At 36.3% G+C, this 12,267-nt stretch overlaps 1 protein-coding gene and 1 long non-coding RNA gene across 15 annotated transcripts in view; both read right to left on the minus strand.

Moving 5' to 3' along the window:
* The window catches only part of LOC122328902 (sushi, von Willebrand factor type A, EGF and pentraxin domain-containing protein 1-like), a 502,117-nt gene extending 492,399 nt beyond the window's left edge, over window positions 1-9,718 (minus strand). For 2 of the 14 annotated variants that reach the window (XM_043224975.1, XM_043224974.1), the window contains exons 1-9: window positions 6,783-6,962; window positions 6,078-6,205; window positions 4,165-4,350; window positions 3,946-4,042; window positions 3,759-3,835; window positions 3,464-3,646; window positions 3,170-3,343; window positions 2,844-3,029; window positions 1,461-1,649 (exon numbers count right to left, since the gene is read on the minus strand). In XM_043224975.1, coding sequence (XP_043080910.1) covers window positions 1,461-1,649; window positions 2,844-3,029; window positions 3,170-3,343; window positions 3,464-3,646; window positions 3,759-3,835; window positions 3,946-4,042; window positions 4,165-4,350; window positions 6,078-6,147 — 1,162 coding nt within the window. In that variant the 5' untranslated portion in view covers window positions 6,148-6,205; window positions 6,783-6,962. Of the gene's footprint in view, window positions 1-1,460; window positions 1,650-2,843; window positions 3,030-3,169; window positions 3,344-3,463; window positions 3,647-3,758; window positions 3,836-3,945; window positions 4,043-4,164; window positions 4,351-6,077; window positions 6,206-6,431; window positions 6,521-6,782; window positions 6,974-9,595 lie in introns of those variants that run through there. The other 12 variants (XM_043224979.1, XM_043224978.1, XM_043224982.1 and 9 more) reach the window with 10 other exon arrangements.
* A 240-nt stretch (window positions 9,719-9,958) lies between these two features.
* LOC122328921 lies at window positions 9,959-11,449 on the minus strand. Its single transcript, XR_006247855.1, has 3 exons — window positions 11,403-11,449; window positions 10,875-10,997; window positions 9,959-10,000 (listed from the first exon to the last, which is right to left on the minus strand). It is a non-coding gene; the product is annotated as an uncharacterized LOC122328921 (long non-coding RNA).
* Window positions 11,450-12,267: the final 818 nt, after the last annotated feature.

Below are 12,267 nucleotides of genomic sequence, written 5' to 3' on the forward strand. Positions count from 1 at the left end.
TCCCCCAATGAGCCTCCACAGATCTGTTAGAATCAGGGAGGACAAGGACCAGGTTCTGTTGATTGTGCCGTTCTGGCCCACACAAACCTGGTTTACGGACCTCTCCTCTCGACAGCTCCTCCCTGGAAAATCCTCAGAGGAGGGACCTTTCTCAGGGGCTGGGTACAATTTGGGAGGGTTCAGCTTGCAGCGCCAATCCCCTGGATCCGTGCACCTTTCTCCCTAGTGATTTCCCTTGGATACACTGGCTCCTTCATCACTCTGCAGTTCAGGCTAGACAGAGTAGCTGTGCCTGATAGGGGCTTCCTTCACCCTCTTCAAATTTGGCATCCTCTTGTTCCATCTTCTGTATCCTCACAACTATTTAGTGTGCTCTGCCCCCATCCTATGTTTCTGAAGAATCAGGCATCCCTAGTGGGCTCGCTCCAGCCAGCTCCCAGCGTGTTGGGATGGTTGTTGAGTCTTGTTTGTCTAACACGCTAGCCTGTCAGCATTTGTACCTCAAGTATGTGACGTGGCTAAGGTTGTGGCATTTTCCATATGGACCACATGTAGTGAGTCAATGATATAACATCATAGTAACTGACTGAAAGGGAACGTCCCAGTTACTCGTGTAACCCTTGTTCCCTGAAGGAGGGAAAGGAAGCGTTATGTCCCTCTTGAGACAACCTTGATCAATGCTGGGAGTCAGGTAAGCTCTTGGCCCCTCAGCATAAAATGTAATAGTGGTTGCATGCCTTTTCTCTAAAGCTCAGAGGGATACCATGATGTTTTCCTTTGGGGAATGAGGATTACACAAGTAACCAAGACATTATGTTGACAACACGACTAAGCAATTTGACCATCTTATCCGTACACAATGACACAAGATCTTGTCATTCTGATGGCACTGACAGGTTCGTTGACACAGATATTTATTTTTGAGGGATGAACTGAGGATTTTGAGCAACAGACTGCCTTATGCAGGTAATTCATGGTGTTTTACTATTTGTACGAATTGTTTTGAGAAATGCACTTACTGTTTTGCAAATGTCAAGAACGATTCGAGAAATGTACCAAAGTGACTGAGAAAAACTGCAAATGCTCCCTCCTGGTGGAATGACCTGCCTAACTCAATCTGAGCAGCTGAATCCTTAGCTACCTTCAAGAATCAGCTAAAAACAAATCTTTTCCATCTTTATATGACCCTCTAGCAATCTCTATTCTAACTCTATTCTTTAAACAAACAAACCTTTTAGACTTGCACTCTATTAATTTACTGCAGATTTTCCTTTATAAAAATAAATAAAATATTATTATTATAATTATTATTAATAAAGCTATTTTGATGGGCAATTTCTATGGTTTTGTTTTGTCATTTGGAGCACCACATGTTCTGGCCTCATTCGCTTTCTGCTAAACATCTCCTTTGTGTTTGACAAAAATCAGATCCAGAGTGACAATTAAATGGCAGTACTTGCCTATGCAGGTCTGGGTTACTTTTGTCCACTTGGTTTCCTCACAGGTGATTGACTGAGATGTTGTACCATTTGGCTTATATCCATCAATACACTTTACTGTCACTTTGGATCCATGTGGGAAAGTTTTACTTGAGAGGAATTCCTTTGTTAATGTGAGTTGGTCACTTAAAACAGGTGCAGTACAAGGTGCTTTTGAGATAAACAAGAGACAAACAATATAACTTAGTATATGACTTTTTTTTTTTTTTTTTTTAGGCAAACTGCCCTTTCAATGTTGCCAATTCTTTCATACAGAACACACTCATCCAGAGTGTTGGGATGGTTGTTGAGTCTTGTTTGTCTAACACGCTAGCCTGTCAGCATTTGTACCTCAAGTATGTGACGTGGTTAAGGTTGTAGCATTTTCCATAGGGACAACATGTAGGGAGTCAATGATATAACATCATAGTAACTGACTGAAAGGGAACGTCCCAGTTACTCGTGTAACCCTTGTTCTCTGAAGGGGGAAAGGAAGCATTACATCCTCTGAAACAACCTTGATCTGCGCTGGGAGTTGGATAAGCTCTTGGCCCTCAGCATAAACCAGAATAGCGTTTGCATGCCTTTTCTCTAAAGCTCAGAGGCGATTGGGCTCCCAAGCGGAATCCCATTACGTCAGTCAATGATGTAACGTCTCCATTTCCTCCTCCAGGGAATGAGGATTACAAAAGTAACCAAGACGTTATGTTGACAACACGACTAAGCAATTTGACCATCTTATCCGTACACAATGACATAAGGACTTGTCATTCTGATGGCACTGACAGGTTCGTTGACACAGATATTTATTTTCGAGAGATGAACTAAGCATTTTGAGCAAGAGACAGTCTTATGCAGGTAATTCATGGTGTTTTACGATTTTGTATGACTTGTTTTGAGAAATGCATGTACCGTTTTGCAAATGTCAAGAACAATTTGAGAAATTTACCAAAGTGACTGAGAAAAACGCAAATGCTCCCTCCTGGTGGAATGACCTGCCTAACTCAATCTGAGCAGCTGAATCCTTAGCTACCTTCAAGAATCAGCTAAAAACAAATCTTTTCCATCTTTATTTGACCCTCTAACAATCTCTATTCTAACTCTATTCTTTAAACAAACTGTACCTTTTAGACTTGCACTCTATTCATTTACTGCAGGTTCTCCTTTATAAAAAATAAATAAAATAATAATAATAATAATAAAGCTAAAAGCTAATACTAGCTTTTCTAATCCTCTAGCATTTTCTATGGTTTTGTTTTGTCATTTGGAGCACCACATGTTCTGGCCTTCGTTTTCTGCTAAACATCTCCTTTGTGTTTGACAAAAATCAGATCCAGAAAGACACAGTTAAATGGCAGTACTTGCCTATGCAGGTCTGGGTTACTTTTGTCCACTTGGTTTCCTCACAGGTGATTGACTGAGATGTTGTACCATTTGGCTTATATCCATCAATACACTTTACTGTCACTTTGGATCCATGTGGGAAAGTTTTTGAGAGGGATTGCGGTGTTAATGTGAGTTGGTCACTTAAAACAGGTGCAGTACAAGGCGCTGTTGAGATAAACACAAGAGACAAACAATATAACTTGGTATATGACAATATTTTATTTTAAGCAAACTGTTCTTTCAATGTTGTCAATTCTTTCAGACAGAACACGTTCATGCAATTAGAAAAATAATTTTAGTCTTACCAATGCACTTTGGTACTTCAGGGTCCCAGCCATTTTCTCTACACACAATATAACCGTCTCCTTTCATTGTATAGTCATTTTCACAACTGTATTCTACAAAGTTACCCAGTTTGTACGGAGGTGACTTTCCCTTGACTCTTTTTGAATTTGCAATTATAGGAACTGGACACCCATCTGAAAAAAAGTAAAAGGAACAGTATTGATGATTAAATATTTTATTCTTTATCAGGAAGAAACTCAATAGTGATTTTTTTTTTCCTTTGTCTCTTGACTGGCATTTGAACCATAACTTACCAAAACATTTTGGTGGATCTGGTTTAAATGTTCCATCCTCAGAACAATAAATTGATGCTGGTCCTATAAGATTAAGTCCTCCATTACATGTATAAGAGACTGTTTCTAAATATGCATAACTTTCCAATGGCTCATCTTTAAGTCGTCCATTATCTATGGATGGAGGGGCTGTACATTTCACCACTAAAGAGAAAAACATATCCATGTGAATAAGTTATTATTATTATTATTATTATTTTTTTTTTTTTTACTTCAATACAAAATAAATTATACTCAAATGTAATAACTAACATACCTTCACAGGAAGGGTCTCGGCCATCCCATCCATCAGCTCTGCATGTTCTTATTGATCCCTGACTCTCTAAGACGTATCTGAAAGCAATGACTCCTCTTACTAAATACTCATACAAAGCACACAGCCTAAATTTAACATGGTTTAAACACACTTAAGCAGCGTATAGAAACGGACTTGTTTCACTTACCCTTTGTCACAAACTACTTTAGCTGTATCACCAAATAAATTTCCATTCATTTCATATTTCCCATTGGTAATATCTGCAAGGCTCCCACAGGATTTTTCTGTAATATATTCGACATTGTCTGATTTACAATTGGTTGATATGGCATATATCATTTCACTTATATAAATTAGACATTTTAGAGTAATGTACACATATAGTGTACTTGTTGACAGTACATACTTATGCAGCTGAGTTCTAGATTTGTCCACTGGGTTCCCTGACAGGTAACTGTTTTAGAACTTTTTGAGTCAAGTGGCTTGTGTCCAAGAATGCAACCAAATGTTACAGTGGATCCATCTGAGAAACTCAAAAGAAAATCTTCCGTTTGCACATTTTGTGATGCAAAAGAAGGCTGCGTGCATTCCGCTGTGGAAATAAAAACAAAACATGCTTTACAGTATTCTGATGTAGTAGTATTTTGATCATCATCATCGCTATCATTATTATTATTAGTTAAACTTCTGCTCCATTGTATTTTTATATTTGGGAAAAATACTAGCAGGTGAATAGAAATTAGTGTGATTTACTCACTTTAAAGGGTTAGTGCACTTTCATATGAAAATTTCCTGAATTTAGTCACTCCCATGTCCTCCAAGACATGCATTTCTTATGCATTTCTTACTTCAGTCAAAAAGAAGGTTTTTGATGTAAACATTCCAGGATATAGTGGATTTCAAGGGCCTTCTCTTGCAAAAAGATTGGTTATTTGTAAAAAAAAAAAAAAAAAAAATATGTATATTCTATTGTTTATAGCCCTTTGAAGCTGCACTGAAAGTGTAATTTTTTTACCTCTCCATTGAAATCCACTATATCCTGAAATGTTTACATAAAAACCTTAATTTCTTAATTTAACTGAAAAAATTAATTTAACTAAATACGTTAAAAAAAATAAAACATATTGATGACATGGGGGTGAGTAAATTATCAAGAAATTTAATTTGAAAGTGAACTAATAATTTAAGTAATATGTGCAGAGTTTAAATTAAAACACATTGCTTAAATTGGATAAGTTAACTAAAGTATAATAGTAATGTTTTTTGTGTGCGTTTCTTATACTTTATTATCCACCCTCCATATGCGGTCCTACCATTGTTATTGCAAAATGTATCAAGGTTACATAAATATTTATGCACTAGGGAAAAAAAAAACATCCACTGTTTATGGACAATGACAACATGCTATGACCCTGAACAGATTATCAAGCTTTAAGCTAAACCTTTTTTTTTGCAAACCACTGTTAGTTGAAAGTATCAACACTACACTCCTAGGCTAAACACTTCACTACAGTTTGTGGAGTGAATGAACTCACAAAGTGTACTTTCAAAATATTTTATTATAGCACTACACAATTCTTTGAAATGCAAATGTGTTATCCACAAAAAAAAAACAAAAACACATACTGCAATTGAAAATATGGGCGGCACTTCTGGTTTTGCCAAGCATCACTCAAATAGACTAGAATCAAATGATTACATATTATAAGGGTGCACTACAAATTAGCCTTATCTGTCAGTTTGACGGAATAAGCTGTACATCAATTCTAAATATTTTTTTTTAGCAGGATATCACAAGAATATCAGTTTCAAGACCTCTGTTAAGTTCTCTGTGTTCTGTCCTTCTGATTATTTCCTTTTCACTTTTCCACTGTAACAAACAATAAGAAAAAAAAAAGGAACTGTGCATAACCTTTCCATCTTCTCACATTGTTCCAGTTTTTGCTTACGTGTGACATTATTAGAGCTAACCATTAAACTATTTTATTGGCAGTATCTGACTGCTTACACAATTCACTGAAAACGTTTCCTGGATTAAAAAAAAAAAAAAAAAAAAAAAACCTCAATGGCTTAGTATGGGCTTTCCCCAAACTAAGATCTGGCAAGAATGATTATGTGTAATGAATATTGCTGTATGGTATTGACAGAAGACAAAGAGAGTGCAAATGTCAGTTTTACCGTTTATTTTTCTGTGTATCTGATGTTTTTAGCATTTGGTGATCTCAAATCTAACGCGCACAGACCAGAATGGCACTCCCACGGATTTCAGGACTAATTTTCGTAATTTAAAAACGAAAGGATTTATAGTTAGATACTGACCTCGGACATGTTGACAGATCGTAAGAAAAGCGAGAAGGGCAACACTGGGACGCAGCACCTTACGTCCCATCTTGCTTAACTCGGTGAATAACAGCTCCAAACGAGGCCAACGGGTTACTCTTCCGCTGCTGATAAATATAAAAACATCTTAGCCTATGGAAATGCACTTTTAAAACATGTACCTCTGAATAAACGTCAACGCATTCAGTGCAAAAACAAAAGCGATAGCGTTACGAAAAACACTCGCATTAGCAAAACCTGTTAGCCGCTAGCACAACAATCAAAACAAGGTTTGGATTATTAGCATGCTACATTACTAAACGACACACAGGCTTACAAGGGTGCGTAAAATACCTTCAACTAATCAACGAAGCTTTATTTGATCTTCTTATAAGGATATTCGTTGCGATAAAAAAGACAGGTTAACGCACGCAGCGCACAGGAAGAGCGTAATAGTCACTGCGCTTCCTCATTTTTTACATTTAATAGTCATCATTTTACCATAATCTAACCCGACACATTTACAATACAATACAACTTAACGTTAAATAAAATTACGCAGTCGTATCTTTTTTGTTTCTTTTTTTTTTTTAAACGGAAAATGTCTCTTAATAATAGCGTGGGCCTAGTAGTAAAAACGTTCTTTATAACTTAGTTCTGGCAACAACAACAAAAAAATACAATTCTTGGCTTAAAGGACCTTACCTCTCAGTGTTTCTTGATGTTCGGTGCTCGTTTCAGAATGGGGCATGTAAAGGTCAGAAACAAGGGATGAGGGTGGAGATAACACTCTCATGAAGTAAATTTCCGTCTGAGCAGGGCGTTATGTTTCGTAGAACTTGAAAGAGGGCGGGGAGCTTCCGTTACTGACTCTGAAATAGAACTATAAAACTTTACATTTCGCAACAGTGAAAAATATAATGATTCGTGATAACAAGAACCTTAGTTATGAATATTAAAAACGTTATAGTGGCTTAGCATCCAATAATGGGAAACTTTCTTGTAATATTGTTCGTTAAATCTAATAATAATAATAAAGAATAATTAATAAGCAAGTGCCAGAACAAATAAAATAGAGTCTACTTAGGATGCTTTAATGATTAATATCCTGTATTGACAAATCAGAAGCCAAGACCAAGAAGCTATTTGATAAAGATCAATAAATGAACAACACAAGCGACTGGCTTGTTCTTTAAACTATGTACTTTAAACAATATGTCATGTGGCAAATCCTGGATCACCCTTACAGGGAAACAATATTGCTTGTAACGTTATTAAATGAGTAAGAGAATACAGAAATAAATGGACTTCAAAAAAAGCCAGACAAAGGCAGGTCTGCTAATGTCAGTGATCTGTGATGTATGTGCATATATTAACTGGATATATTTAGAAGAAGCACAAAAACATTTTCTCCATGAAGACTTCACACAAGGTTGCTATCACCTGAAAATGGATAAAATAATCAAACTGGACAATTTAATTAAAGATAAAATAAGCAAACTCAAATTCAAATTTTATATATCACATACATGGTACTACATGCAGTGGAATTTTTTTTTTTTTACAACCATCCAGCGTCGGAATAGAAAAAAATAAATATAAAAATTAAAAAAAAAAAAATATATATATATATATTTTTTCAACAAACTAAAAAGCATGTAGCTGTTCAGTCTTCCAAAAAAAAAAAAAAATAAAAAAAAAAAAAATATCACCATAAAGTAATCTCTCAATATAGTCGTCTAAAGCCACATTGGTGGAGTATGACTCAACTCGTCCACTGCAACTTGTACTTTAAGCCAATCGTAAAAAGACCTGGATGTTTCACAACCATCAGTTATCACATTTCCTATTGACTACATATAAATATGTTCACATAAACACATCACAGCAGGATTAGCTCCAAGAGAAACATAAAGCAGTTTATTCAGTGTTGAATGTCTGGAAGATGGAAGAGGATCTGACTCAAGAATAGGAGGCAGGACAGTCTGTGAATATGTTGATTTGTTTCTCACAGAAAAAAAGGGTACATGACCCCATCATTATTTGGCTTTAGTCAAACATATAGCCAGGTTAGGGCACAGGTGTGTGCTTTAATGACACTCCAACATTCATAAAACTGCACATTTTTCAGTATATTTAGAAGCTAACAATTAAGGTAACAGCAACACTTTTCAATAATTTAATGCTACTTATTAAAGTGCTTATTTAGATTAACTAATTTGAGCTTACAGTCTTACATTTGTGGACCATTGCAAGCATTATGGGTTTCCCATTCATTTGTGTGTGCATTTTTAACTTCGGGAGCAGTTTTAATGATTAATTATTTTATTTATTTTAATTACTTCGCATGTGAATATGAATAGGGTTCAGAATGCTTCCTTCTAATTCAAGGTGCTTATGGTGTGTGATCTGTCACTAATTTTCAAAGCCAATCAGATACAAGTCTATACAGCTGTAGACCTAAGCAGGTCTTCTGTTGACAGATTTGGGATGTATTTATCCAGGTAATTAAACACTTCACGTACACATGTTAGCTCATGAACATTGCCTGACAGAGAGCTCACTGACTGCTCTGACTTTTTCACTGTTTAACTTATCAAGATTCAGTTCTCTCCAATACCTTGGTAAGCCGTTGGTCACGCCGTCCCATGCTGTCTCCATACACCAATATCATCTAAGAGAGTTTCTGCAGTTTTATCTAAAATATTTCTGGGGCACTCAGTATGACGAAAGGAAGACGTCTAAAGGAGTACCTTCCAAATGGTGTCAAGAATAAGGTCAGTTTGCCGATTACTGTGTGTAATGATATCTGCTAAAAACCATAGTAGTGTACACACTTCCTTTAGGCCTATATATGGTAGTGATTTGAATTTTTTCCAAGCACTCTAGTTGACCTCCAGGACTGCACAGTGTAACATTTGACTGCTCCAGCATTCAGTTGGGAACGTTTCTTCTGCACCAGTATCAGTTTTACATTTATATGATTAAAATATATATGATTTCTCTTTGAACTTGTAACAGTACCCAGTAAATATTGTATTTGTGCAACAACATTATATATATTTATTAACAACTTCTCTGTCACGCCTATCACTAATTTGCTGTGACACATTCTTTCCCAGTGTCTCTATCTCTTTTACATTTATTGCACGATGATTTTATTGCTAAGCATTTTTCCTGTTGTCTGTTTGCTTTCTCTAGAGCTATCTCTTGTACTGCAGCACACGCGCCCTGCTGGGGAACTTGAAGCACCACCTCTGCACACTGGCGCACACTGAATAAGACCGGACGTTAGTCAGCGCGTTAGTCAGTGTTTATCAAGTGCGTATGCCCATGACTTTCCGACAATGACAACAAAAAGGAAAATAAATAAAAGAAAGAGGGTGTTAATACACTGCTAACTGAAATAAGAAGTAGATGACCCGAGAAATAGTCACACTTTAAATCAGAAATATGTGAATTGTTTTAAAAAGAAACATCATTTTGAGCTAAGTCATTAGAAACCCGCTGATGAGTACCTGACACATTCATCCAAATTTAAGGCACATAATCTCACATCCTCCATGCCGTCGCTTCGGGTATTTCTTGTTCTTCTGTACGCTGAAGATAGTTCTTAATTACTTTGGCTGTATGTTTGGGGTCGTTGTCCTGCTGCAGAATAAATTTGCACCTCTGTAAGTCATTTAGGGCTTGTTGATGCATTTCAACTACTCCCATTAGATGTTTTTAAGAAAACATACATTAAAACCATTATAATTTCTTAGAGCATTTTGAAGGATATTTATTGACAGTACATACTTGTGCAACTAAGTTCCAGACTTGTCCAGTGGTTTCCCTTACAGGTAAATGATGTAGGTGCTTTTAAGTCAACTGGCCTGTGTCAATCTTGCGCTCAAATGTTACAGTGGATCCATCTGGGAAAACTGATTTGAGAGATCATGCGCTGTTAACACATTTCCTGATGCAAAAGAAGACTGTGGTCTCCTCTATTAAAAGCATCGGGGGCTTTTAGGGGTCTAAGGTGTTTGGCCACCTTTGCCTAATGAGTAAGTCCACTTCTGGCTGTGTGCATTGGGTTGAGGAGAAGAACAAATCACAAACTTAACCAATGTAGACTAGTGTTCCAATAACCCTGTCAGTGGGCAGCTTTTTGCCATTCAGATCAATGACAAAAAGTACACTATTTACGTATAAGATGCGGTGTTTGTCTTAGTCGCTTGTCTGTTGTTGTTAGATGAAATATGATTTTCTATGATTTAATGTTGACATTAAGTGACTGCATGATGGAAATTTTTTAATTTTATTTGCATATCTTCAAGGATTGCTTGTTCTCTCATATCTTGGACTCAGTTCCTGCTTACCGCGTACCAAGGCTGCTTTCGCAAGTTTTGGGAAGACGGTCTTAAACTCAGAACTCAATCTTGGACGAGTCACGCTATGATGATATGATGCTCCACTTTGTGACATGGTGTGTTTCTTATCTTTTCACAGTAAAAAGGAGGTTTCCTGGTGGGGCTTTCAGATGCAAACCAAGGCAGACTGGACGGTTTTGCTCTCGCTTGCAACTGAAGACGCTCTTTGAAAATTAGAAACAAATTGTCGTGTCTTTATTTTAACAAGAGTGACTTCGTGGGGGAAGAACCTTAAAGGGGCATCCAGACCTCAACAGTAGTAGACCTCACTTTTTGTGTCAAACTACAGACAGACAATTTGAGAGGTCCATTTCATGGTATAATAGACTGGTACCATATTAGAACTGTCATTTTATATAGCTATCTGAATGAGTATCAAACTCACCTCTGATACTCCCAGCTTTCAGAAGACACAGGAAGGCAGGAGCAAAGAGATTCAGCAACATAAATGCCATAGTCTCTGCACATTAGTGGACTAGCCTAATATCATTTCAGAATAATTTGTTTTCTGCAATAAAGAAAAAATAAAATAAGAAGAAGAACAGCATCGGAACATCAAATTATAAGGGATATTACTGTATTCAGGATGAGTTGTATGTTGTTGATGCTCACAAATTCATGCAGAATAAAACAGAATACAGAGGAACACTGAAGCCATTTCATGTAAATGAACATGTGTTTGGTCAAATTTCTCTTTTTTAAACCTTTAAAAGAAACTAACGTTAAAAGCGCACATAATAGCCGTGTCCTTTTTTTAATGAAATACCCAACAAGAAATCAAAAGTACTTTTTAAGATTTGTTTTTACATATTATGTATTTAAGAGCAACTTCCTTGATTCTTTACGTAGAGATGATTTAGCAGAATGCTATGAATAAGCGTTTTAAAAAAATCTGATTATAAACTTTACTTACACACACTGGAGCAGAGTCCTTAAGAATTTGTGTCCCCAACAGTAATCACGAAAAAGATGAAGAATGGGGAAACAGGATGGGTGTGCACAAGTTTAAATCCTTTCTTACGTAACCTGATCCAACCAAAAACTTGAATACAAATGGGTCAATGACGTGACGCCCCTTTTTCTGTCCGGTTAATTTTATTTTGCAGAAAAAATAAAAATACATAAAAATTTCTCATCTACTTGTTATACCTTCTTCACCTACTAAACCACTCTAACTTATCCAAATTTTTAAGTTTTTCATAATTTTTCTGCTATCCGAAGTGCCAAACATCATATGGGGCGACCGTCCAGCCTTGACTTTTGTTAGGACAACTGGTTTAAAAACACTTTAAATCAACTTAAATATATCCCTTTTCTAGTTGGCATAATTTCAAACATGTTTTACATCCATTGACAAAACTATAAAGCATTTGCACATATATATTTATCATGATATACAAACAAATGTTGTCCAAATTATGTTGATTCTATCCATATCATCCGGCTACCATCAAAAAACCACAATTTTGGGACCTTTATTTTGAAACAACATCTCAAGGATGGGATATTGCATCAGCCAGACACAAGTGAAGACCCCCTGGAAACAACTGTAAGGTAACTCAGTCTTTCTCATATAGTAAGAAAAAGCAGTTTTTTAACTGCTGTAATGTCGTAGTCACTTTTGTCATCATGTGGGCGACCACCCCAAAACTGTGAATTATAAGTTTTTTCTCAAAAATCTATATTTTGATGATAAATTTGATAGTGGCATATCACTAGAAGAAGCTAGTTTGGTTTCTGAGGCTAACTGTTAGCCTCTTATACTTGAATGAACTTGA

This window comes from Puntigrus tetrazona, chromosome 23 (assembly GCF_018831695.1).
Source record: "Puntigrus tetrazona isolate hp1 chromosome 23, ASM1883169v1, whole genome shotgun sequence".
Lineage (NCBI taxonomy): Eukaryota > Metazoa > Chordata > Actinopteri > Cypriniformes > Cyprinidae > Puntigrus > Puntigrus tetrazona.